The sequence below is a fragment of the Denticeps clupeoides genome, chromosome 18 (assembly GCF_900700375.1).
Source record: "Denticeps clupeoides chromosome 18, fDenClu1.1, whole genome shotgun sequence".
In the NCBI taxonomy this organism is placed as follows: Eukaryota; Metazoa; Chordata; class Actinopteri; order Clupeiformes; family Denticipitidae; genus Denticeps; species Denticeps clupeoides.
Genome location: NC_041724.1, coordinates 9,042,946 through 9,070,687, shown reverse-complemented (window position 1 = coordinate 9,070,687; position 27,742 = coordinate 9,042,946). Strand labels below are relative to the sequence as shown.

The 27,742-nt window shown below is 43.8% G+C and overlaps 3 protein-coding genes across 6 annotated transcripts; all 3 read left to right on the top strand.

The window, feature by feature from the left end:
- Positions 1–3,202: 3,202 nt before the first annotated feature.
- Positions 3,203–16,729, top strand: LOC114768219 (ectodysplasin-A-like). Of its 2 annotated transcripts, XM_028960389.1 has the most exons (9): positions 3,203–3,529; positions 10,007–10,112; positions 12,444–12,485; positions 12,573–12,731; positions 14,792–14,820; positions 14,938–14,989; positions 15,096–15,226; positions 15,307–16,533; positions 16,672–16,729. In XM_028960389.1, exons 1-8 carry the CDS (start codon positions 3,221–3,223, stop codon positions 15,565–15,567), a joined length of 1,089 nt encoding a protein of 362 aa, XP_028816222.1. In that variant the 5' UTR covers positions 3,203–3,220; the 3' UTR covers positions 15,568–16,533; positions 16,672–16,729. The 2 variants fall into 2 exon arrangements, with proteins under 2 accessions (XP_028816222.1, XP_028816223.1); XM_028960390.1 differs by lacking the exon at positions 16,672–16,729 and having other exon boundaries at positions 15,105–15,226; positions 15,307–16,105.
- Positions 16,527–19,386, top strand: LOC114768220 (tumor necrosis factor ligand superfamily member 13B-like). Its single transcript, XM_028960391.1, has 4 exons — positions 16,527–16,957; positions 17,466–17,578; positions 17,975–18,110; positions 18,496–19,386. Exons 2-4 carry the CDS (start codon positions 17,471–17,473, stop codon positions 18,609–18,611), a joined length of 360 nt encoding a protein of 119 aa, XP_028816224.1. The 5' UTR covers positions 16,527–16,957; positions 17,466–17,470; the 3' UTR covers positions 18,612–19,386.
- Positions 19,387–19,495: 109 nt separating this feature from the next.
- Positions 19,496–27,376, top strand: LOC114768218 (transforming growth factor beta activator LRRC33-like). Of its 3 annotated transcripts, XM_028960388.1 has the most exons (7): positions 19,496–19,601; positions 23,517–24,312; positions 24,394–24,527; positions 24,641–24,807; positions 26,176–26,330; positions 26,486–26,568; positions 26,792–27,376. In XM_028960388.1, exons 2-7 carry the CDS (start codon positions 23,717–23,719, stop codon positions 26,908–26,910), a joined length of 1,254 nt encoding a protein of 417 aa, XP_028816221.1. In that variant the 5' UTR covers positions 19,496–19,601; positions 23,517–23,716; the 3' UTR covers positions 26,911–27,376. The 3 variants fall into 3 exon arrangements, 2 of the variants coding, with proteins under 2 accessions (XP_028816221.1, XP_028816220.1); XR_003743028.1 differs by lacking the exons at positions 24,394–24,527; positions 24,641–24,807; positions 26,176–26,330; positions 26,486–26,568; positions 26,792–27,376 and adding an exon at positions 19,743–21,805 and having other exon boundaries at positions 19,499–19,601; positions 23,517–23,707; XM_028960387.1 differs by lacking the exons at positions 23,517–24,312; positions 24,394–24,527; positions 24,641–24,807; ... (1 more) ...; positions 26,486–26,568; positions 26,792–27,376 and adding an exon at positions 19,743–22,466 and having other exon boundaries at positions 19,499–19,601.
- The last annotated feature ends 366 nt before the right edge of the window (positions 27,377–27,742 follow it).

The window sequence follows — 27,742 nt, the reverse complement described above, 5'->3', positions numbered from 1 at the left end:
TATTTATTTTTTTTAAAGCAGACAGCATGTGCCACTGAGTAAATGTTAATATTCTCTGGTGTGTGCCAAGCTGAAATCAGCAGGCGCACAAAATATGCAGAATAATTACACATCTAATCAACGTGCGGCTTAGATCCGCAGCCAAATGTGCGGTGAGGGAGAGAGAGGCAGCACGGTGGGCCACCCATGGAATGAATCGGCTTGCAGCCAGCAAGGTGCCTGGGTGCTGTCTGTCGCCGAGCATCCAACGTCGGCCTGACCCAACAATTAACCCGCTTCACAAGTGCCTACTGTACGCATTTCAGCAGTAGAGCACATCAGACGGCATGGGCACGAGTGCACGTGAGTGTGAATGTAAGTGTATGGTGCTTCTCATGGGTGGAGGCATGACCTGATGCTTTATTTATTCTTTTCATCACAAATCACTGAAACAGCACCACATTCTCCACACAATCAGAGTAAAGTGTTAGTTAAAAATGCACTACAATTACACACACTGGAGATCTTTAGTCTCCTGAATAATTAAATAGACACATTTGCAATAATTACTAAAAATTTACAACACTCTGGCACGGTCGAGGGGGGAACAGAGTTTATCGTACCGCCAAGTGCATACTGTATGATTGGGATGATACCAGGGCGCCTGCGGCTACAAGTGGCACGTCACACTGACACAGACACGGATCCTAATACTCAGGGGAAGGGGGTGGAGTCGGCACGGACATGACAACCTCATTTTAGAACTTTAATAAAAATACATCGTTTTAACTGAATAATTTAATATCTTATAATAACGTCAACAATAATTCTAGACTAGAATAATAATATGCGTTAGTGTGTGAAATACATTGACCAATTTCAGCGGCAAGATAAATTTAGTTTCCCATGCAGTCAGTGCTCTATTCACCAAAAAAAAGGTCGTAGATAGAAATAAATGTTAGAATTATTATGTTGTTGTTAATACAAACCAAAGGACCCATACAGACACATAGCTGCTCTTTGTATAAAAGCCCAATTCCTTTTTTTTTAATGACTGAGACCCAGTCAGATGTCACACACAAGAGACGCCATAAAGCCAACCTGTAATGACATCATTATAACGAGGCAGCATTGATCTCAGCCGGGTTTACTACAAGCAACTGTGCTTTCATCCCCTGCCAACATTACTTTTACAATATCTCAGGCACACACACACACATACACACACTCACATTAATTATGTGCAGGAGCAGGTTTCCTTGTATTCTCTTTTCAAACAAAAGCCAAAACACGTGGCTTTATGGCCCAGGTTCCCCTACTGTGTTTATAGATCTCAGGCATTTGCCCTGTGGCTTTAGTTCTTATAAACTAAAATGCATCATTAACACTCAGGAAATGCAATTAACCACAATAAAACATGAATTAATGCATCATGTGATTATACAACCAGCGCATTATTTTTCTGTTTAGATACCACTCGTGACAACAACTATAGAAGGTTTAAAGTTTCCTAATAGAGGAAAAAATATAATCAATATAATTCGGGTCAATGAATAAATTACCGATTGAAAGTGAAAAATAATGTCTTTTTACCAGCAGATGTCGCCATAATCCACGAAAAGCTTTCTGTAAATCTGTAGAAACAGGTTTTAAAACAGGTTGAGTTGCTGGCTAGTAAATTCTGATTACACTGCGGTTAACGTTATAAAATCTTGACTCAGGACAGTGTATGGGCGTGTTAATGATAACTGGTGTGTACGTGCATCAGTTTGTCCGTTTTCCCTTTTTCCGTTGACAGAGTTTGAAATGATTGAAACCACATTTTGCTGATGGAGAGTGAAGAATGGCAGTTCTATTGCTTTTTATGCCACGTCTGGTAAATGCCACAAATCTAAATGTTTTAAAGTGACACTTGCACTAGACCCAGCGGTTAAGGAAGCGTCCCCGTAATCAGAAGGTTGCCGATCCGCCAAGGTGCCACTGAGCAAAGCACCGTCCCCACACACTGCTCCCTGGGTGCCTGTCATGGCTGCACACTGCTCACCAAGGGTGATGGTTAAAAGCAGAGGACACATTTGGTTGTGTCACCGTGTGCTGTGCTGCAGCGTTTCACAGTGACAGTCACTTCACTTTTTTTCTCTATATATTTCTCTCTATACGTAAGCAGATATTCTGGATTAAGGACTTCCTGACAGACCGAACACAAAGGGTCAGGGTGGGCCTTCATATCTCCTCAGCCATCAGTGTCAGCACTGGCTCTCCTCATGAGGACACAACCATGTCCCCTCCCACAACAGCAACACCATCGGCAAAACTTGCAGAACAACTCATTTCTGGAGGAGAGGAGTCTGCATACAGGCACGCGGTGGAGCGGCTGACGGCATGGCGCACAGACAATAACCTGCTCCTGAACACTGAAAAGACCAAGGAGATTGTTGTGGATTTCAGGACAAGGAAAACTGATATCACACCACTTTACATCAGTGGGGACGGTGTGGAGAGGGTGTCGGATGTCTGCTTTCTGGGCCTTTCACATCACAGATGACCTGTCCAGGGCTGTGAAATCAACAAAGCTGGTGAAGAAGGCTCAGCAGAGACTTTATTTCCTGAGAGTTCTCAGGAAAAATAACATCTCTCAGAAACTGCTGGTGTCCTTCTACCACGGTTAAATGTTATATTTTGTATCATATTCTATATTACATTTGTATTATAATTTGTACTATATTAGTACATGTCTTTTTTAAGATAGCTTTTTTTTCTACACACAGTATTTAATATATATGGTGGTAGTAGCCTAGTGGGTAACACACTCGTCTATGAACCAGAAGACCCAGGTTCAAATCCCACTTACTACCGTTGTGTCCCTGAGCAAGACACTTAACCCTGAGTGTCTCCGGGGGGGACTGTCCCTGTAACTACTGATTGAAAGTCTCTCTGGATGAGGGTCTCTGATAAATGCTCTCTGGCTCAGGGATGGCACCTAATTTCGTTGTACTTGTTACAATGAAAATAAATATATTCTTCTGATATTCTCATTAACAGATATTTCCAGCTTCCAGAAATTTTGTTGGATAAAAAAAAAAAAAAAAGATTTTTTTTCCCTTAAAGACGAGGACCCAAAACTTTTGAGCGGCGTCGGACCGGGAGGGATGAACCCCGCGACTCATTAACCAATCAGAGGCGACCGAGGCGGCTCCAAAAAAGAAAGGAAAGGAAGGGGGGGGGCGACGCCACTGTACAAATGTCACCTCGCCTTCCCGAGCGCCCGGGACCGACGACCTGCGTCGGTGGAGCGGCGGCCGCGCGCGCGCCACGGGACCGACGAGACATGGCGTGCGACGCGGCGGCGGCGGCGGCGGCGGACGCGTCGCCGGACCGGCTCCCCCCGCGCCGCGCCGGCGCCGCGCTGTTCGCGGGATTCTGCGCGCTCTCCCTGGCCCTGCACCTCATCACGCTCGCCTGCTTCCTCGACCTGCGCTCCGAGGTCAGGCGAGAGCTCTCCCCGGCGACGCGGCAGGCGGCGACGGCGACGAGTCGCGCAGGACCCGCGGTGAGAGACTAGCGGCCAGGTTCTTTACTTCATGCCGTCATGTGGAATGAGGGGTTTAGATGAAGCTGAATCGCCACCAGAGGGGGGTACATGCTGTCAGATGGGACACCCCACTTTAAAATGTCCTACTAAATCATGAACGGGTAGCTGGTTGTCAATCAGGCAATAAACTCATGAAATGTTGGTTTGGTTGAGTAGTGTGATGTGAGGCAAATTTGAATAAATTGATATATTAAGGAAGGACCTCTTTTGCAGGTATCTGTGACAAATGTTAGAGTTAGGGCTGCACAGCGGTGCAGCGGTGAGCGAAGTGGCCTTACACCTCCAAGGTTCTCCCCGTGCGGGTTTCCTCTGGGTTCTCCGGTTTCCTCCCTCCACTCGAAGCCATGGACACTAGGTGAACCGTGGAATTGTCTGCAGGTGTGAGTGAAGTGTGTGTGTGTGTGTGTGGCCTGTGGTGCCCAGTGACCCGGGATGGGCTCCAGCTGCCATGAACTTGAGTAGGACTAAGCGGATATTGGACTAGACAGATGATTGACAGCCACGTCACATAATACTTCCTCATCTTGGATGATTTTAACCTGCTCCTTCACATGTGCAAGCGTCATGTTTCTTTCTTGCTTCATCTATTTATTTATGTAAATAGTAATGATGCCTTACTTTGCACACGTGTTTATCAATTATTTTCTGTCTAGGAAGTTTTTTTGTATGTGTCATTAAGAAGCTTAAAAAAATGTTGTTGTGGAGGTTTGAACATCATTTTAAACTGTTTTCTTGCAACAAAATGCGTTTTTATTATGCCGATGCCTTAAAAAATGCACTGTGAACCTGGAGATTATTGGCCCTACAGGCTTGCTGTAGTGGAGGGGAGGTGCGGTGGCCTCATAAGAAAAGTTATGTATCATTATTATTATTATTACTTATTAGGCTTTGCTATGTGGGTTTGTTCTTTTCGTTTTAAGATACAATAATACAAATTAGTTTTAAGAAAACGCCCCCTGAAAGTGAAGTGATTGTCATTGTGAAACACTGCAGCACAGCACACGGTGACACAATGAAATGTGTCTTCTGCTTTTAACCATCACCCTTGGTGAGCAGTGGGCAGCCATGACAGGCGCCCGGGGAGCAGTGTGTGGGGACGATGCTTTGCTCAGTGGCACCTCAGTGGCACCTTGGGATTGGGATTCAAACCGGCAAACGTCTGATTACGGGGCCGCTTAATTAACCACCGGGCCACCACTGCCCCTGAAATGCCCCTGGATGGATGCCGCCCTTAAAACACCGGCCTTGATTTTTGACACTATAAACGTACCAGTCATTCCTCGTCTCTGACCGTAGTCACCATGAAGCCGCTTCGCCAGCTTTCAGGAGACTTACGTTTGTCTCATTATCTCCGTCTCTCACTGACTCCGCCGGTTTATTCACGGCAGTTCATATATCCTGGTGACCAAAAAAAAAAAAAAAAAACCTGCACCCTGCGGCACAAAAACATGCTACCTTACACTAGTGAACAAGCCCAACACTTAGTGCACAGTGTTGTACCACATAACACTGCACTCTCGAAAATAGTGCCCCTATTCAATAAAAATAGTGCCCCCATATTATAGACATTAAAAGTAGAATGCTCTATTGCACCAAATCCATCCGAATAGGTCAAGAGGGGGTTGTAGGAGGACGAGAGGGTGGCTGCGTGTAAGGAGGGAGCGAATAGAGAGCATGCGGTTAATGGCGAGTGAGTCTATAGGACTGGATTCTGCTGCGGTTAACCGAAGCTGGAGACGCTGGAACCCCTGATGAATAGGCTGCATGCCACGTGGAGGGTTGGATGAACAGTTGACCGTGAGGTAGCAGGTGGAAAAACATTAGCCAAATTGCTAGCAGGTGCACCGGCCCGGGTAAATGCGCTGGAAACTGGGCGAACATCAGGAAGTTGGAGGCGCGCCAGACAAAATTTGATATGTGGCTATTTGGTTGCGGGTGTTTCGCGCTTTGAAAGCCTTGGAGACGGAATGAATCATGGCGGTGCAGGGCTGCGGCTGATCCCTGAAAGGAAGCCTCGCTGAGGCTCCATACCTGCTACACGAGACACATTTTAGTGGAAACATCTGGATGTTTCTTTTAATGCGACAATTTGAAACTGCTCTCATACTTGGGTCAGATGTTCCATTTCTACATCCACAAGCTTAACCGAAAACTACTGCAGCCATCTGTTAGTCAGGGACAATTCTGGCGGATACCTGCAGTGCATTTGCTACAAGAGTGCATTGCCCACTTGGGATTCTGAGAAGTGTTTTATGAATAAACATGCATGCCCAGCCACTACACAGCCATCTCGGGAACCTGCTAAATCCAATTTTCTTTTAAATAACAGGGCTGCATTTCCCAAATCTCCATTATTGCATGATGCTAAATGAATGCAACAGTGTAATTTTGGGGAATGCAGCCCTGTTTACGTTGTTGCATTCATTTGCTTCCATCAGTATAATTCTGAATGTATAGCTGGTTATTGGTCTGATCAGGCAATAAACCAGCTAGGGCACTATTTTCGACCTGGTGCTGAGAGCATCTGTACACGCTAAGCATTGGTCTTGTTGAGTAGTGTCATTCGGCAACATTGCAAGGTCTATCATGTGCCCGCTTCATCAGTTTCGGTGTTACACGTGTATGTGATGAGTAGGTGTCATTTCTCTAAATGACATCAGTGTTTTACAAAACGTCTGGGAACAGTCTTTGTAACAGTGGTCTGGCCTTGAAAACAAGGTTTCCTTCGTTCAGTTGGCATTTTTCATTTTGCTTTTGTGGTTGCTACAAGCTAACATGACCAACCAGTAATAGCAACATTTAGCAGTGCTGCTCAAACGATCAGCGATTCACTTGCGGTTTTGAACCTTTGAAATGGATGAAGGGGTAGCTTTGACAAATAGCAACAATGGAACCTCTGCATTTAATCCATCACCTTGTGAGCAGTGGGCAGCCATGAAAGGTGCCCGGGGAGCAGTGTGTGGGGATGGTACATTGCTCAAGGGGACTTCAGTGGCATCTTGGCAGTTTGGGATTTGAACCCACAACCTTTCAATTTCAAGTTCGCTATGTCACACCGGCCCCAGAAGGCGTGGAACAGAGGATCCCACATTGCCTCTTCAGTGCCAGACTGGAGTTATTGATGAAGGTGGCACCAGTTGCACCAGCAACACCAGCATTTCCACTGCCACCCAGTGTCAGCAGGATGGTACGGAAGAAGAGAAGAAGTGATTCTGATTACGGGGCTGCTTCCTTAACCGCTAGGCCACCACTGTCCCATAGGCCACCACTGCCCATTAATGAAGTCAGAGCGAGGTGACTGGCTGGATTGGTTGGCCAATGGGCACAGAACCTGGAGATCACGTAGTGTGAGTCAATGAGAATTATTCACTGCAGCTTAATTCATGTGAGATGCTTTTGCTAGCATGTTGCCAGGCAACAACAGATTCATTCATGCACCAGAGTCATATTGTTTATGTAGTGCATTTAATAGCCCTTTTGTTTTAATATATGATGTAACTCTATATATATATATATATATATGTGTGTGTGTGTGTGTGTGTGTGTGTGTGTGTGTGTGTGTATATAGTTACATCATATATTGTATATATAATATGTATTAACATGTTTTCATGTAGACAATATGTATAAATTTACTGTATGATTGATCTCTGGTGTCTGATCAAGGCCTGAAACATTAATCTCATGAAGAACTCTGCATGTACACTTTCACACACATACATGGCATGAAAGCCATAAAGCTTTTTCCTGAGAAAAAAAACCCAAATTCCAGTAAAACGGGCACGGTACTTGGTCCAGATGCTCCGTTAGGTGAAAAATTCCAGCTCAGCTGTAAATATTTAACAGTGATGCGGTCTGACCCAGATGTGTGCATTAAACAACCGTGATTACGGATACCACAGTTTACATAGCTGCAGAAACAGGAGCATGTGGGCTCGGAGAGACCTGTCTCGCTCGCAGGCCGTGAGTCGGCAGACACTTTGAAGATTTAACAGCACCTGAGATCTTTTTCCCCTTCTTCTTGCTCTTAAAGTGTGTTTTTTAAAATGTTGACGTACCAACACCTGCCATTGCACATGGTCTTCAGGCGTTGTGCTGTAATGAGAAGAAATGTGCAGTAAAGGCCGCATTGAAGCATATGATTGGGCGATTTTTTTTGTTGTTGATAGAGGCTATATATATATATCACCAAGATAAAAGCTTCACCAATAGAACAAGGCACCGCTGTTAATAGTGTTTATGTGGAAATAGAATCAAGAATAATTTGTACCAAATGTTTTTACATGTCGCAGCGAGTCCTGGCACGTGCGGCCGTGCATCAGAAAGCTTGTTGACACTTGGCCGAAAACCCAGCAGCTGGACGTGTGCTGTGAAGACACCTGCACACCAAATGAGCGATGGGAGCAGAGCGTGGGAACATCTGGGAGAGCATGTGCTGGGTCGTCGTGCCGTGTTCTAGTGTTCTTTCGAGGAGTCATCGGGCCGCGTGCTGACTCCTGCACTGTCTAGGGTTCAGAGGTCGTCGACAAGTCCGTATGACGGCGTGGCCCAGTCATACGGGGCTGAGAGGATTAAAAAAGCAGCTCTTTTCTTCTCTGGTTTCCCTGCTGAGCGATCGTGACAAAGACGAAACGAGAGAAAGATTTTGGAGAAATAGTGTCATGGAAGGAGAAAAGCCATCCCGTAAACAACACAGTGGAATTGAAAAGGGAAATGTAATCCATGTCCGTGATATCTTTTCCACATCGTTTTTTAAGTGTCAGGGCAATGGTAACATGTCAAAGTGTGGCACGTCATCGGGCCGAGATATGTGTCCTTTCAGCAAATGACTTGCAGATGTTCATAATGAGGCTTGGGATGGTTGAATTGCGGAATATTAATTTCTGAGCCTGTCCGCATAGATGTAGCCTGCACACGAGGTTAAAGCTCCAAAAAACTCAAGGCCCACGTTGCACCTGTAAGCGGGCTGAAGGTCTGTTTTACATCAGGCTCACGCTAAGAGACGGAACGTTCTTGTACGAAATTGCGGTGACAGATCCAGACGGCACTGTGACAGCGCGAGTATCTGAAGACTCGTTCGGGTTGGTGGGAAACACTTGACTCTGATCTCTTTCCATACGAATAAGAGGCAGTAACTCATCTTATAGACGTATTCAGACCAGGGCATGAGAATCACGTTGCACAAGTCTAGACAAATCGGTCTCATTTTCTTCACACAGAACCGGTTGGCTTTCAGGCCTTTGATAATGTTTTCCAACATCAGTTAAATCCAATTCCATCATCTGGTACACATAACCAAGCAGAACATTTGGAGGAGAAAGATTTCTGAAGATCTTTAATCTCATAAATTCCACAATAAATTTGTCATTTGTCTGTATACGTTGCTGCTTAATTCTGGTAATTTTGGGACATCTGCAGTGTCAAAGTTGCACAATATCTGGTCCAACTGTCCCCAATTCACCCCATAGGAAAAAGCTCCTGAACTCCGTACACCTGCAGCCTGCCACTTGAGAAGCTTGACTCCGGTCCAGTTTAGGATTCCAGCCTGTATCTTGCCATTCAGGGGACTTTATGAAAAGGACGGAAAACCGGGAGGCCTGAATGGATACGCTTCTCTGGAAATAAATCTCTCCAGCGTTGTGTAAAAGGCTGCATTGAAAGCAGCAGTGCCGGTGCAAGAGTAATAAGCGCTTAGGGTAGAGACAAAAGCGAGTCGGGTTACCGGACGGGCAACAGCCGTGAGTCAGGCAATTGAGAAACTTGTCCTCTATTGTTTGTGCCGAGTCTAAGCGTTTCATTAAAAAAAAAATGTGTACATTGTCAGAACACCAATTTGAAGACAAGCAAAGATGCAGATATATTTTACCATCCTAGCAACCTTTTAAGTACCATAAAGACAAGACTAAAGGCACTGATGGTTTATATCATTGCTTAACACGGTCAAATTTATAGTTGAATATGATTAGAAGTAGCTTTAAGAAATTCTAATTTATGATTAGATGATCATTAGATATATGATCAGGACCTGAGAATTATATTATTATTATTATTATTATTAATCATAATATTAGTATGTTATTAATATAATTGTTAATAAAATATTACCTATTAATTATTCACATTATTATTATCCTCAGAAGCCCGATGGATCTCATGATCACACAAAATCGAACAGATGTAGTTTCTGCTGATACCATAACCTCTGCTTCACAGTCAAAGATTAGTCGACGTGACAAGTGTGAGATGAATCATAATTTCGAAATGTTAGAATGACTCCGAAATGAGAAAACGAATTTTAGAGTGCAACAAGTGAAGAATTAGTAAAGGAATCGTAATTTAATTACAATTGGAGTAATTTATAATATGTAACAGATTTACCCATTCATGTGGCAAATTATGTAAATGATGTCTTTTTCTTTCCTGATGCCTCCATAGCCAAAGCCACAAGAAGCGGTCTCAGAGGGGCACTACCAGATGACGGAGGAAACCAGAAGCACACTGTGGCGGAAAAAACGAGGCACAAGCAGGAGATATGACTCAGGTAGCTGGCCTGTGAAACTAAGTCTTTTTATGCAATCAGCCGGGTCACTTTGCTGTTTGAACACTTTTTTTTTTTTTTTTAAATGTGCAGAACCTGATTTGAAAGCAGTGTAGAATTCCAAGCAAACAAATATCCAGGGAATGCTTGTAACAACCCCATGCACCTGCCACTACACATGCATTTATTTATATAGCCAGCTGGTTGCTTTATTGGGGGGGGGGGTTAGTGACAGCCCCACCGAGACTTCAGTCATCCCAGCTGCGAAGCAGAAAAGAGGGCTGAAAACAAGATGTCAGTTGGTTTACGCACAGCATTAATTCCATCTTGGCATGCGTCATCCATCACTTTGAAGGCTGTTATTTGCAAAAAATCTCCTTCTGCATAAGAAAGTGATGTCACTGTGTTCATGGCCTGATGCGGAACGTGCACCCGGGGCATTACAAGAGGTCAAAGGGAGTGAGGTTTCACTTCACTTCTTTCTTTACATGCAAATTACACTATATTTATGTATTTAGTGCCAAACTTTAAACTTAGACTCATGCAAATGAGGCTAAGCCTGAGTGGTGAGTGATCATGTAAAAGGAAAGTAAGGAATCTTTAGTGACTTCCAAAAAATTATTTTGCAGAATTTTCCCATCGGACATTATCCCATCCTCAGACTATAGATACACATAAATGTTCTCACAGAGATTTGGGACCTTCTGCATCTTTCTAGATATCAACACAAAAAGAATAAAGTCTTTCAGTAGTTTTGTTGTTTTCACTTATACACAAGGTCTAGTTCCTCTCCATAAGGTAGCACACATACACACATATATGAAAGAAGAAAAAAAAAAACTTGGTATAGTGGGAAGCCAAACAAATGAATGAATAAATAAATAAATATATATATATAAAGGTAAAGTGGATAAAAGAAACAAGTCTGAAGCAGCGTGCAGCCTGCAGGGCACTTCCGAGTAAGGCACATGGCACAGATTTGTAAGGCTTACAGATCAAAATGTAGATACTACCTTCTGTGTTTTCTCTGTAGGGCTTGTTTTCATGTGGAGCATGATCCACACGTTCATCTCATTTCTTGCCCAGCCAGGTTATGTGTGTGTGTGTGTGTGTGTGTGTGTATCTGCGTGTGCGCTCATATGATATATGTTGTTCTTTTTTAATGGAATGCTTATTGGCCCCGAGTTCAACTGCTGATTCTCGGTGGGCTGCTGTATCTCGAACGGGATCCATATGGTTCACGGTATTCCATGCGCATTTGAATGCATGCAAATCCCTCAATGCTCACTGTGTTAATTGCTCACATCCCCAAAGGATACCGCCTTACTGCAAGAGAGTGAGAGAAAGACAGGAGTAGCAACAAGTGCTGCACAGTTCTGTGGTCGTGAAAACAAGAAAAAAAATGCATTCCTGGATTCTGTTGCGTGACAGTGAGCACTTCGGGAAAGGCCAGTGATTGTGTTTAAATTAAAAAAAAAAAAAAAAAAAACACCTTGTGAGACGTTTGCCATAAATCAGTAAAAATTCTGAGTCTCTAAACAATAATTATTCCCAGCCCTCTGTGCGCAATGTACAGACAAAGCCTTTTGTAATCTCTGCCCGAGATCACAAGGCCGTCTGTATTTCAGACGCTCGCGCTCATAACATGGACCAGATTTCAGATAGGTTGCTCATTAGGAAAAATTCATGCGGATGCATCCAGTAATTTGGCCAGAAGGAAGAAAAAAAAAAAAAAAAAACCTGGCCATATGTTTTGGTGCAGGGGGACTCAAACTGTGGGGGGACTCAAGGTGAAGCATCCTTTGTAGTTGTAATGACATTGTGTACACAAACCTGGAAGTTTGCACTTAAAAGGGATTCTTTCATTGGGTTTACTGGTCGGACAGACACTGAAGTGATGTCCCACCACCTCCATGAAGCACACACATACTTACTTTCATCTACGGCCTCCATCTGGGCCTAATTCAAAGGAAAGGATCTTGGCAGGGTAACGTATCTCTCTCATTAACCTCTCGTATTCCAGTGCTGGCGAGTGCTTCGGGCGTATGTTCCGATAGCGTACGGGAATCCTTGCTCACAAGCTGTGAGTGAGCAGGAGCGTACCAGGAACACCTGACAGAACCAGAGCTTCTGATCATAGTGTTTAAAAAAAGACAAGAAACAAAAGAAATGACCGCTGGGATGTTCGTGCTCTCCAATGCAATGTGAAAATGTAGGAGCATGCATGGTAGACCATAGACCATAATAGACCATAATAATTGGAAGAGAGTGTAGAAATATACATGGGTCTGACTACACTGTATATATTCACTGTACATATTGTTTTTGTCCAAGAACCGTCCTCCAGAAGACACAAAGAAAGGGGGAAAGGCAAAGGTATGTTCTGAATGAGTTTCTAATGAGCACAATTCTTTTCTCTAGATGGAAGGCATGACGCATGCTTTATTTTGTTGGTTTTCTCAGGAAAGAGGAAAAGAAACGGTTGTCCGGGTCCAGCCGGCCCCCCAGGGCCTCAAGGGCCCCCTGGACATCCAGGTAACGATGGCAGGCCGGGCTACGATATCCTCGGCCCTGCTGGACCACCAGGACCAAAAGGCCCTCCAGGGCCACAGGGTCCGCCAGGTATGACGTACATACATCAATTCCACCCCCTGGGTAACAACTGAATGGGATTTCGTATAATCTGGAAAAGTAGGCTAATTGCTTAGGTTGCTGAAAAAAGGACTCAACTGTAACAGTGGTGGCCTAGTGAGGAAGCGGGCTTGTAATTGGAAGGTTGTAGGTTCAAATCCCGAACGGCCATGGTTCCACTGAGGTCCCCTTGAGAAAGGTGCACACACACTGCTCCCCGGGTGCCTGTCATGGCTTCCACTGCTCACTAAGGGTCACTGGTAAAATGCAGAGGACACATTTATTCTCTTTATGTCCCCTGTGCCCGGCATCTCGGTTCAAACAGTGGGATGTTCTCACGTTCGTTCCCTCTGTTAGCGCTAACATATTAGCAGTCCAGCATGCTAATTTCTGTCTGGCACAAAAACCCACAACTGAAACAATTAAACCACCAGCTGCCTGAAGTTCCTTTCACAAGCCTTTCATCAGCCTTAACAAAATGACTAACTGGCTTACATGGAGCAGGAAATCTCCCTTGTTCGGTCAAGGCATGACCTCAGACGGTCTCAAATTCAAATTTTATTTGTCACATACACAGTCATACACGGTATGATGTGCAGTGAAATGCTTTTTGCAACTGCTACAGACCACAGTATTGCAAATGTTGCAAGTAAACAATGAACCAATATGCAAATATTGCAAACGTAACCAAATATTACTCTTTTACGTCTTTAACATAAAATATGTGTAACTGGTAGGGTGAAGGTGTGCAAATGAGTTACAGTTTTTTTTTTTTTTTTTACAATGTTTAAAGAAAGGAGAAAAAGAGCCATTAAAAAAAAAAAAAAGAGCAGTAAGGTAAAAAGTGCAGGGTCATTTTGTGCAAAGTGGTTTTGTGCAAAGTGATTTTGTGCAAAAGAGTCCGGAGTGATTGGGGGTGAAAGTGCATGAGTTCTATGTACTGTTGTTGAGAGCTGTACGGTCTGCAAGCTGTGGCATCTAGTATCGAACAACGTTGCCGTCCTTCAACGGTCCCCTGACCTTTTCGTTTTTATATCAGCCTTGTTGGTAATACTGTATCTGAAGTCTCTCTTTCGGAAATTCAGCCGTGATGCAGAATTACTGCCCCTCTGAGCCAGTCCCGCAGTGAGATTTGCCCAGGACGCGCCGTTTTGGTGTCTGCAGCTTTAAATGGAAATGAGGAGGAGAGAGGCAGGACGAAGAGGAGACGCCATTCACCAACAACAATGTCTGGCACAGACAGGAGGTCGTGTCGGAGTTTTTGCTGAGAAAATTAAATTAACCACAAAAATCATTTGTGATGATTTTTATATCCAAAATCATGCAATGCTTCGCACATTTGGAAGGTCTGACGGACGGTGGAGATCATTTTTTAGGGGAGGATGGAAAATTCTCTGGGCATGAGAAACAGGAGGTATCTGGAATCTGTCCCCTGTCGCCCTCTGAATGGCGAAGCACGCTTTACACCTATCGCCATTTCTAGCCACTGTAGGAACATAGACAGGCCAGGGGAACTCGTATTAATGTTAAATAATCTCACAAAGGAGAATTTTCATGATAGGGGACCTTTGAGTTGCGAAATGGTGCAACCATTGATCAGCCTTATTTTTCTAGCACATCTCACAGATGCTCAATTGGATTGAGATCTAGAGAATTTTGAGGACAAGTCAACACGTCAGACTCGTGGCTGGGTTCCTCAAATAATTTTTACTTTCTGGCAGGGTGCATGAAATTGCTGTAAGTGGAATATTTGTACTCATCATGTGCATCTGTGAGCCTTGGCTGCCCATGACCCTGTCACTGGTTCATGGCTTTTTCTTTCTTTTGATTCCTTTCGAGCAGACCAAGAATATCCCAAAGGAGCTGCATTTGGCGGATGCCATGGCCCAACTGTCTAGCCGTCACAGCTCGGTCTTTAAAGTCCTGATGCTTGCCTGTCAAGTTCAAGAACAAAATGTTACCTAAAAAGATTTTTTTTTTTTTCTGCGGTGGCATGCAATTGTAAGATAATACCACCTTTCATTGAATTATTTATATGTTTTCTCTTTCAGGCAAAAAAACAAAGCCAAGAGAATTTCAGGTAAAAATGTCTTTCAGGAAGAATGTCGTTTTCATGCCAGCGCTGTCATTCTGTCTCACTGTTTAATAGCATTTGGGAAAGAAAAGGAAATTCAAGATGCTGTTTTGTCTTTCACAGCCTGCTGTAGTGCACTTGCAAGGCCAGGAAACAACGATACAAGTGAAAGAAGGTAAGCCTTAAATTTACGCCTGCACGACTGACTGACATTCAGAACTGTATTTACACTTGCTGCAGCGTTGACTGGTGTTGAGTGATTGCCCTTCTCTCACACTGAGATCTTTCAGAGGGCGTTCTAAAAAACTGGAAGATGGTCTCTGTGCACCACAAGGTTTTCAAGATGCACCCTCGCACCGGAGAGCTGGAGGTTCTCGTCAACGGGATCTATTTCATTTACAGTCAGGTCGAAGTGAGTGCACCGTGTTTGGTCTCCAAGCCCACGTTACTATGCAGTTATGTACTAAGTAATTCCCTCGTGTCATCCGTCAGATTTACTACCTCAACTACACGGACATTGCCAGCTATGAAGTGCTGGTGGACCGGACACCCTTCCTGCGGTGCACGTGCAGCATCGAGACGGGACAGCGCAAATTCAATACCTGCTACACGGCGGGGGTGTTCCAGCTGCGCGCCCACCAGCGCATCGCCATCAGAATGGTATACGAGGACACGCTGATCAGCATGACGGACCACACCACCTTCCTGGGGAGCGTCCGCCTTGGGGACGCACCATCAGCTGGACAAGCATGAGCTTCACTCAGTATCTGATGTACAATATTGACTGTTGGCGGCCACTCGAGGAAATTTCCTCTTTCCCTTGATATATGCATCAAAGATATGTGAACTTGAACAAACTCGGAGGAACTGACTGGATTTTGATTGTCAAAGGTCAAGGTCATTGGTCTTACAGTGTGGGTGGATGGTTTCCTGAAACTGATTTTTTATTTTTTTTTTTTTGCTGAGGCAAGGTGATACTATTCTTCCATTACAACATGTAAAATATGTACATAAAATAGAATATGTTGTTTTCCAGCTATAATCTAATTTTATTATATGAGAATGTTGAGTGGGCGAACTTGGACACAAATCTGCACCGTGCCCAGATACAGCGCTTGCGCTGCATACCTTAAAAATGTGGTTTTAATTCTACAAATTATACAGTCTCGTGTTTTATGTTGACAATTCGATACATAATGTTGCTACCAAAGGCCAACATGCAGACTGACAGGTTCAAACAATACCCAGGCTTTTCTAAAGCTAACCACGGCACTCTAATTTATGTTGTGTATAAAACCTAATTTGAAAAATGAATACGCCTCAAATCATTCAGCTCTGTGAAAGTTATTTAAATGTGTCTTGCAAATTGAGAACACACTATGTTTACTGGACCTGTGTGAGGCAGGAAGTGACACAAAATAAGTTCCCCTTTTTTTGGTGCATTAAACAGGGGAGGACAGTTTCTTTCGCTCTCTGGTCCCCTTTTCTGCACCCATGGCAGGGGCTCCACCCACGGGCTATGCATTACTGATGAGGGCTTGTTACAGTGTTCTGACTTTAGTCACCATCATGGCTTTAGGTTTAAGTTTGTTCCTCGTTTGCGAGATCAGAGTTCTAAAGAGTGACCTGAAGACTCTGAAAAGGGACCTTTTCTATCATGTCACCCATCAGTCTGCAGAAGATGCGTGGTCCATGCCGTTTATGTTTGACACATGGAAGGTACGTCACTAAATCAATCCATTTTACACTGAATTTATTGCTACATCATATGTTTTAGCAGACGTGATGTTCTACGTTACATGTCGTTCTGCATTGTTGCATGAATGGCGCATCGTGAACTGTGAATTGTGGTTGCAGCAGCCCCTGATAAAAAGACCCTTCTCCCATAAGAAACAGGATCCAGACGTCTGGTCATGTGAGTTCTACAATCTGTAATGTGCTTATGATTATGCTGTCTTGTGTTTTATGAGTTTTTTTGTTCCTCGATATTTCACTTGGTTTATGATGATGGCAGGTGTTCAAAACTGGAGACACCATTACGAGCTAGTTTCCACACTCTGACAGCAACTTTTTCGTCTCAGTTAAACAGACTTTCCTGCACCTGATGCCCAAGAAACAATGTAGTCCAGTCCAGTATCACAAGGTAATAATGGGTGAACACAAGGGTTGTAGTGATTAAAAATAACAAAAAGAAATGTTAAAATTCAATTGTCTACACAAAAATACAGTGGTGGATGCAGATGTGTGATGTGGGGATTGCTTACATTTACAGCATTTATTAGACGCCCTTATCCAGAGCAACTTACAATCAGTAGTTACAGGGACAGTCCCCCCCTGGGGACACTTAGGGTTAAGTGTCTTTCTCGGGGACACAATGGTAGTAAGTGGGATTTGAACCTGGGTCTTCTGGTTCACAGGCTAGTTTGTTACCCATTAGGCTACTACCACCCATTACATGATTGCTTGAGTGTCTAAATTTACTGTGAGGATAAAACACTTGGCCCGGCAATTCACTTTTATCTCGACCAGATTTAATCCTTGCACACTTACACGATTTCCAGTTCACTATACATTGTAACATTCCTACTACACTGTGTGCTTGATATGTTGAGGAAATCCATGTTAAGGAATATAAATGCTGTTTTATTCAGGTCACATGACCATAATCCCCTGGACCGTTGGTGTAAAGCAGGGCCAGGCCATATCCGCAGTCGACAACAAAATGATTGTGCAAGAAGAAGGCTACTTCATGGTGTACGGCCAGGTACGGGCTGCTGAACAGGACCATCTCGGCAACCTGTCCAGATGGCGCTAGTATACAAACATTAAATCACCCCGCGCTAGATCCATCACCGCAAATGTCAAGGCGTCCGGAGAGAAAAGAGATTTTCACCGCAATCACAAGATGTCATTAACATAATCAGCAAACATTTTGGCTCCCACGGAGGAGCTTGCAGAGCCACACAGCATGAGAGCTACTGCACCGCTGTAAATGGTTTCAGATATATCACAGTATGTGCTAAGGGTTTTTTTTTTTATGTCTTTAAAACATTTGCAGAGTGTGCACCGTATTTACAGAAACAAAAGCGGCAAGCACTGGGCAGCAGAACACTCGGATATAAATAAATATGTCTCTTTTGATTTTTATTTTTTTTGTCAGGTTTTATTCCACAACGAAGGCACCGTCATGGGGTATTCGATTCGCAGGCACAATCCCGGCCGAAGGTCTGGTGAGCTTTTCCACTGTTTGCAGGAGATGCCGGAACAGGGTGGTGCAAACACCTGCCATACTGCAGGTAAGCATTTCCGAATGGCCCTTGGCATAACTCTGAAAGGTAAAAATGTTGATGGAGTCCCATGTGGTTTCCTGACTGCGTGACAGAAGGACAAGGAACACACAGTGCAAACACAGTGCTGAATAAAGGATCTTTTTCCTCAAGGATACATGTATGTGTGTGTGTGTGTGTGTGTGTGTGTGTGTGTGTGTGTGTGTGTGTGTGTGTGTGTATATATATATATATATATATATATATATATTCATATTTGTTTTTTTTTTAAGAAACTACACTTCTGTTGCCATCCTGCTGGAGAGAATTGTTTTTTTTTTTTTTTTGGTCCACTGCCATCTTTGTAAGTTCGGAACGCGCTAATGAAAGATTGTGACGTTCTTCCTGTCTGAAGGCATTGCGAAGTTGAACCGCAGCGACGAGCTGGAGCTGGCAATTCCGGACCGGCCTCGAGCGCAGATAGCCATGGATCCTGAGTCAACCTTCTTCGGAATGATACTGCTCCAGTGAAACGGGGTGGGGTTCATATATATATATCATTAGTCTGGGGCCAGCAAGATACCCTGATGCCTGTCAAAGTCTTGGACCGGAGGACTCTGATAATATTTGACTGCAGTGGCAGTAAAACACAGGATGTTCAAAACTAAAATAACTTTTTACTAATATTTAAAAATATTTTTTTCCATTATTTAAGTAAGAGGCACTGGGGTCTAAAAATAAACGTGCTCGGCGTTTTTAGCCTCCACGTGTCTTGAGGCCACCCTGCATTGTTGGGACCATTTTGCATTGCCGTGTTCTGTCATCAGAAGCTATTCCTGTCCCCGTATGTTTACTCTGCGTTGATGCGCCACAACTTCCGGTGCCTGCACTGTACCGGCCCGTGTTTATTTGCACTTTCTATTTTCGGTGTGGTTTCCATTTCCCAGGCTGGCATATCAGGGACAAACAAACGGATTTGGCCAGCTCAGGGGGAGGATGCCCACGTGTGTTTATATGCTCCACCGTGTAAAATATTTATGGCGATTGTCCTGAATTGGTGATGGTACAGTACTTCAGACACATCTGTTCGAATTTACCGTCTTGTCCACGTTGTTTCCACTGCCCTGCGCCTACACAGGATGCTCTTTGCAACTGTTGCACGTGCCTGCAACTTCCATTTTCCTGTAAATTCCAAGTGTCAGGCAGCTTAACATTTTACAAAATGTAAAAAGCATGGTATAAAGCAGAATTATTTCCCAGTGTCATCATTCTCTCATCACTAGATAATGGATATGGGGTGTAAATAAAGACGAGCCAACACTTCCTGTTGCCCGTTTTTTTTTTTTTTTTTTTCTGACAACACACTACGGTATATAAGCAGTGACATGCAGCAGCTACACTCAGACAGCGCACTCGTCACAGGGAGGACGCAGGAGAATGACTGCAACACTCACATGTCTCCTCATGATTCTGTGTGACATGCACCACGCTTTAACTGCAAATGAATGTCATGGGGAGAAGGTACGGCAAATTTATTCTATAAGGAAAAAACTACTTACATATTCTAAAGAGTAGCAATAATAAGATTGTTTGTATATATGGTATGAGATACAGATTTTTATAAATACGTGATTTTACTTTTGGGTCAATGTTATTTTCCAGACGGAGTCCTGGAGCCACAAGAATCTTTCCATTGTCCCTCATGATTTGCACCCAAGCTTGAAAAAGCTAGATTTGTCAAACAATTTGATAGACCATTTCATAAGTCTGAACCTAACATCCCTTGAGAATCTAGACATGAGCTTCAACCATCTGCAACTCATATACAAGGAGGCGTTCAAGAACTTGGTCCAGCTCCACCATCTGAACCTGGCAAGCAACAGGCTACAAAACAACATAATGAACAACAGCCAAGCGTTTAAAGACCTGCACAGCCTGAGGAGCTTGGACATCTCTCAGAACAACCTGGACGAAGATGCGGTGAAGCGATACATCAGCCACGCCACTTCGCTCGAACGTCTGACACTCAGGGGCAATGGTGTGACCCGGCTTACGGTGGATTTCTTCTCCAGCACCAAGAATCTGAGGGCCCTTGACTTGGAGGACAACCTGATTTTAGACATAGAGGAAGGGACGTTTGAACCTTTGGAAAGACTCGATGAACTGAACCTGGCAGGGAACAATTTGGCTCATATCTGCGATTTCAAGCTGCACGGCGTCGCCACGCTAAACTTAAGCAGGAACTCGATCGAGTTCTTCCTGACACATGAAAGTGAAACGACGTATCACATCCAAGTTCTGGACTTAAGCTACAACAGTCTCATCTACTTCCCCATTGTGCCAAAAAAGAGCCACCTGAGATACCTTCACCTGCAACAAAACAAACTTGGGGCATTAGGGACGGAGAACTCGGCATCTGAAGCAAAATCTCTTTATGAAGAAATGACCGAAAGCAAGTACCTTTGTGACGGCGACGATAACGATAACATGTTCTGTTACGCAAAAATGATGCCATTAGTGTACTTGGACCTGAGTGGCAATCACTTGACATCGTTCCCTTTGGGAACCGCGAGCCGTTTGTTGTCTTTGGAGACGCTGAATGTCAGTGACAACTGCCTGCAGAACATGAGCGGCCAGCTGGGACCCCCGCAGCGGTATTCATTTCCGTCCTTGCGTCATCTTGATCTGAAGGACAATCGCATCCAGCAGTTAACCCCGCGGATGTCTCAGGCTTTTCCCATGATTGAGGCAATGACCCTCCGTGGGAACTTGGTTCGGCTGTGTGCTGGGAATGAGCCGTCCGGTTCCGTTGATCAAGCCACCTTGTGCGTCCCCTTCGATCAGATCGGAACCCTGAAGCATTTGGATCTGCAGGAAAACGACGTTACTGTGGTGTTCCCCAAAACGTTTGCAAAGACTCCATTGGTGTCGTTAAATCTTGCTGGTAACACGGGTTTGGTCTTTGAAAGCGGAGCGCTAGAAGATGTCCAGCACACCCTTGAGCATCTCAACGTTGGTCAGAGTAATATGACCAGGTCACGTTTGGGTTTCGGTTGCATGAGAGCCCTGAGAACCCTCAACGTCTCTGACAATAACTTGGATGATCTGCCAAACAGCCTTGGCTGTTCGCGTCTGAGTGAACTAGATCTGAGAAATAACAGCCTGGCGTCTTTAGAAAACCTTTTAACAACTAACATTTCACTCCATTTGGATATTTTGTACATAAGTGGCAATCGATTTCACTGTTGTAACACAGCATGGGTTACAGGCCTAAAAGAGGCTAACGTGACCATCCCGGATCTCCAACAGACACGATGTTTGCACCAAAATGATGGTACTGGTTCACGCTACTTTTTAGACGAACGTGGACCGCAATGTAGAGCAAAAGCTGTGAATCTTGCGCACGTAATACTAATTATGTTGTTTGCACTTCTTGTATCGCTTGCAGCAGTCGCATGCACGCTGCAGATAAAGTGTAGCAACACATCAGCCATTGTATGAAGTAATATGCCGTGCATCTCGTCTTGCTGGAGTATAGTCTTGCGTGGTCGAGAGCACCATGTCTGTGTTTTGTCAGCCCAGCGCTGTCAGATTTTCTTTCCCTCTGTGATGTTAGGAATACTTTAATAATTGCAGTCGGGTCGGGCAAAAGAGACAGTGCGGAGTGCACAAATGTTTCTTCTCACTCTACCACATGCTGAACAGATTACCATCATCACTACCAGGTAATTTGCTCTTCTGGAGGAAGAGGGGGGGTGGTGGAGAACACACACATACGTACGCTGCAGCTTTATTTTCCAGGCAATTAAGGTATATTACTATCAGAATGTGTGCATAGAGCTCTATAACTACCAGCAGGCCCTTGTCTTTATATTATAAATAAAAAAGGTAGACGCTAATTAATAAAACGGGGGCAGTTTGGAATCGTCAAATGTTTTTGGCAGCCAAATGTTATGGTGTCACTTCTTACCCAACAACTGCACAAAAAAATCTACATTTAATCAGACACACAATAAGTTTGAATTGTAATAATAAAATGGATCTTAAATGAAATGTTGTGATCTGTTAACTTGCATCAGCCACATACTTTACACAGACCTCGATGTTTTGTAAAATGTGTCCCTATTACGTTGACCATCTAAACTGCATCTAATGATCTAATCTAAGAGATCCAATTTATCCAAAGGCATGTCCAATGATGCCTTAAGACCATGTGCATGTCAACAAAGAACTTTTGGCTTGTTTATGGTTTTGGAGAAAGGCTTCTGTGAAGCAGTCGAGGCTGTCAAAGTTATGTATGGATATTTGGTAAATGTTCATACAATTAAATGTCAGCCACAAAAAAAAAAAAGGGCGACCAACAAAAGAGCTCCGGCGATGCAATTACAGGGCAATGATGCAACGCTGATGGAAAGACATGATAAATCCAGCCAAGACTCTCCCGGCAAGAGATATCACTAACTCGGTTTATTATTGGAGTTTATTTATTAGAGGTGACATGTCTATCTCTTCACCCCCAGCGGAGCTCCTCCACACATGGTTTCGGCCTCAGATAAGAAAAACAGATTTGCTCTTAGCAGAAAAAAAAATTACACTTCAAAGACAAAGGAGAAAAAAAGTGAAAAATGTTGAAACAATTTGTCATTTGCATTAAGCGTGGCTCAGAATAATATTATGTGTGCACCATAGCATGAGCACAGATATGCCCTGTTTACAGTTTTATTAGCCTTTGAACTTCAAACACCGATTTATTTAGTTATTTGTTAATTAATGCATTGAAAACATGTTTCTGAATATTTTGCGTCTGCAATTTTCCTGTTCATAATTTCAGTGTGTATATTTCGAAGCAGGACAAATTGACAGTAAAAGACCCAAGGAGCGACATGTCATGCAAAATTATTAAGCGTGCACAGGGGTCATCGGGGTCAATCTGCGATCAGCCGATGACGTCACGTGACCCGAGGCCGCCGGTGGCCTGCGCTGGTTCAGTGTTGTTGTAATGTTACTGTTGCACTTTAATGGATAAATTTGCAAATACATGAGCCATTAGCCACCATGTCTATTGATTATTAACAGGGTATTCATTTTTAGTTAATTATGATGTATGTAATGATATTAGTGAAAGAAATTAAACTCACCTGTAATATCAATCAAGAAAAGAACTCGATCTTGCTGTAGGCCTGCCTACCAACCACACTTTCATTAATTTAAATGCTTTATTAGTCAAAAACAGAGTGTAAAAGAAATATCATCATAGTAGCGGCGATTGTATGAATGTCTTTCATACTTAAATTGTTACGAACAGAGATAAGCATAGCAAACAGCTCCGTCGATTTTACTAAGGAAAATAATCTTCAAACCGCTGACCACCGATTAGAACGCTTCAGCCTTCTGAAAGAGCATGAATTAATTAAACCAATCTCCCATTTTGCACAGGTCACATTGTTTTTTACAGGCGCCGTCTTTCGCGGCACAGCGCCATCTAGGGTCACGGAATTGGACGGGTCACGGAATTCGGCACAACACCGGGCCGGAGCTGGAGAAGGAGCGGGACTCCAATGCACGGCGCCGGGGGAGCCGATCCTTCGCCGGATTAACCTCACGTTAATACGCGTGAGCTGAGACAGGCCGAGTCGATGTGGACCGGAGCCCCCCAGTCGCCAAGCCTGCAGCACTTTGGGACGAAGCACCAGAAACTCTCGTCGGAGCAGCTAATTGGCTTTTTAAGGGCGAACTCCAACACGCAGCACGTGGCCGCTGGTGACGGTGAAGGGGGACGCTCTTCGCGCGCGGCGCCCGGAGGTTCGGCCTTCCAGCTCGAGGCGACACTGGGTGCCACCGACTTTGCCAGACCTCAGCCTCCCAAACCCCCCCACGCCGCGGAGCCCGTGTTCCGGGTGAAGAACAGCAGTGGCGGGTCCTTGGTCTACAGCATCATGGTCGCTACAGATACAGAGCTGTGGGATGCTGGAGATGTCTTCACAGAACCCGGTCAGGTCCTCTGCCGCGAGCTGGCGTGTCCCTCGACGTTGCAAGGAAACGACGGCGGTCCCCCGGGAAACTCTGACCCACGCAGGGGCGTGTCTGTGTCCGAAAGGCCTGACGCTCCGGTCCCAGAGTTCCAGATCAACAAATTCGAGGAAATGGCCGTGGTTGTGACCCATGTGACGAGCCCAAGCGACTTCTACATCCAGCGCAAGGAGTCGCACCTGAACAGGCTCTCTGAAATTCAGTGAGTCTCTCCTCTTTTCTGTCCTTGGTCGTTTTTCGTTCCCCCCTCAGTCCTTTTCACCTGGTGTTTGTGCCGCAACAGTGACGAAGGCAGCGATTCCTTTTCCAAGATGAACCGGCTCCCAGACATCGGGACGTACGTGATGGCCTGGTTCCCCGAACACAAGTTGTGGTGTCGTGGCATCGTGTCCAGGATCTGTGGGATGAATAGACAAGGTGTTGGCAGTTTTGGTACAACGTTAACGTTAATGATTGTGACCACCGAGAAATACTTAATTGAGAGTGCAACCTTTCCACTGTTGTCTATTAAAATACCTGTTTACTCCTAGACGGAGATGATTCTCCCAGAAATCTGAGGCTGATGTCGAGCATCGAGGTGGAGGTCGTGAGGATTGATTACGGAGACTCTGCTCGTCTGTCCCTGTGGAACATCACAGAGATGAGCAGCAAGGTGGCTGCCATTCCTCTTCAGGCTCTGCAGGTTTCTCTGGCAAGTGTAAGTGTGACCTGACAAATCATGGAACTTTACCCGTCATTAATTCCGTATAATATATTTACAAATGAAGATGAAGTAGCGTATTTTCTAAAGAGAGCAATATCACTCTATACAACCCGCCTATGGTGTATGTGTAGTAAAACTAAGATTAATAAAGGCATAAAATTAAGCTCTTAGAATCTTGAGGATATCCAAGATTTATATTTACAGCATTTATCAAATGTAATGCTCTTTGTGGGCAACATGAAGAGGCAACACACAATAATCCACACATACAGGCCAAAAGTTTGGACACACCTTCTCATTCAATGTGTTTTCTTTATTTTCATTAACTCATGTGGAGTTATGTACTTAACAAAAAAAGGTGAAATAACTGAAAACATGTTTTATATTCTAGTTTCTTTGCTCTGATTACTGCTTTGCACACTCTTGGCATTCTCTCGATGAGCTTCAAGAGGTCGTCACCTGAAATGCTTTTCCAACAGTCTTGAAGGAGTTCCCAGAGGTGTTTAGCACTTGTTGGCCCCTTTGCCTTCACTCTGTGGTCCAGCGCACCCCAAACCATCTGGATTGGGTTCAGGTCCGGTGACTGTGGAGGTCAGGTCTCCACTTTTTACATAACTCCACATGTGTTTATTCATAGTTTTGATGCCTTCAGTGAGAATCTACCAATGTAAATGGTCATGACAATAAAGTAAATACATTGAATGAGAAGGTGTGTCCAAACTTTTGGGCTCTACTGTATACATGTTCTCTCGCCTCGTCTTGTTGTGTTGGTGCTTCTGTACACAGTGCTGTCTGGCGATGCATGCTCTAGTTTTTCGGGTTGTTTTATTCACTTTGTGGGCATCAGGGAGCTGCTATCAGTATGATGAATACTCCAGGAACTACCAGGAGACTTTGGATGCCAGGCAACCACGCGTCTCCATTTTAAAAGTAATTTAAAAAAAAAAAACACAGTATGCAGATTTCTGCCCAGCTGATTGCCGAGATCAATCTTAATTTTACCACGATCATCGATCAAGATGATATAATCGCCCATCCCTGCCGTGTATATATAAATTTGTGTGACTTAACAGAGTCAAGAAATGGAAATATATCCCTAACTGACCTTATGAAAAGCGATGCACGTTATTAATCTATATTTTGGACTTATTTGCACAAACAATTGTATTTTTTTTAATTATGCTTGTCATATATATGTAAGTGTTGTATGTATGTAATTTGTGTATGAGTGTATGTTTGGACCTTGAGTCTAGTTTAAACTAAACTATAAACTTCATAAGAGGTTAAAAAATGACCTAGAATATGTTTTCTTAATTTTGTCAAATGACTCTTTGTATTAGCACTCACCAACACACATTTCAGGTGTCTCCAGTAGAAGGGGACGAATGGTCTGAAGAGGCAGTGAGCTGGTTTAAAGACAAAATCAGTAACAGGACGCTGTATGCACGGCTATATCCAAAAGAAACCACGGTCGTGGTGGAGCTGTTTATGGAGAAAGGCATGATTGGAGGAATGAGGTTTGTTGTCTGCAAGTTCCTCATTTTTTGTGGTGAAAATTTTCTTAATTTTTTTTTTATTTTGAACCTTTCAACCAAATCAGTGTTGGAAGTTGGTAACACTGTTATATTTATTTAGTTATTTAAAGCATTTAAAATGGTCCTGTATTTTACAGGAGAGGTCCTGCTCTATCTTTGAGATTGGCACAGAATGGACATGCAAAGCATGATCATTTGAGGACATATTCCCAAAAAAGGAGTGAGTATCTAAGGGTGTGTGTGCACCATTTAAATAGAACCAAAGTTTGGTCAGCAGTGGTCAGGCGGCGTTGGTCGCGTGAAAGAAGGTGCAAAAATGTCTCTAAAAATTACTAAATGTGAAAAAGTTCTTAGGGTAGAGAGGTGCTTTTGCCACCAGAGGGCAGTCCAAGGCCAACATCTACAGACCTTGAATTAATTAAAAGGTTTTGTGTGTGTTTCAGGTGATGCTCAGGATAGAGCAAAGAAGCAGTCATCAGCCTGGGGAAAGTATGTCATGTCTGTTTTCCTCAAAACGGGCAGTGATATGTATTCCATCCCTGTGCAGAAAGAGTACATTTGAACCTTTCCACCCTCTTTAAGATGGACTACTTTCGGAAAGTTGAGCTGTGGCTCTTCGGTTTTTAGTTTCTTATGGCTCAAATCTCAAATTACATATGTACATATTTTATTTTTTCGCTTCTTCAATCTTATTTGCGGTGTTTTTCTATTTATAGGTTCTTTTCTGTAGAGAAGTCACCTCACCTGTGTTTGAGTCTCTAGGGTACCAACCATGCAAAATTGAATAGTGGTCTCTGGATTCCCTCACGCAAGGGTCCAGCTCTCCTTGGGGGTCCCGTCATATAATGCACACACTGGGCACACCCCCTCCGAACTCACGGTTCGCTCCCGCCACTTCTGACCATCAATGATGTCCCAATATTACAGATTTAATGTCAATCTTGTAGCAGCACCTGCAATGTTATTGGCTTTTGGAATAGTGGCCTTACAATACATACTAAGTGAATAAAATATTTTTTTCAAGGAAATTCTGCATTTTTGTTCAGTAGTCAGTATGGTGTAGGTGGCAGTTGGGTGAGCTGTTGTGTGCCTGATGCATGTCCTGATGTTGAACTCAAAATATGACCTAAAATGTCAACCGCCCCGAACATCACACAATTATCCTACATAAATATACACGTAACCACAATATCTAACGGAACACATGCTACACACTAATGCATCAATGTTGCATTGCTGAGGTGCAGCATCCAACTGAAGATCTTCTCTGTCAATGTGCAGCAGAATGTAGAAGAAAAATAGAGCTGGCACATACAGCGCGTCCGGACAGTGAATCACTTTATCCACATTTTAGTATGCTACAACCTTATTCCAAAATGGATCAAATTTTTTTT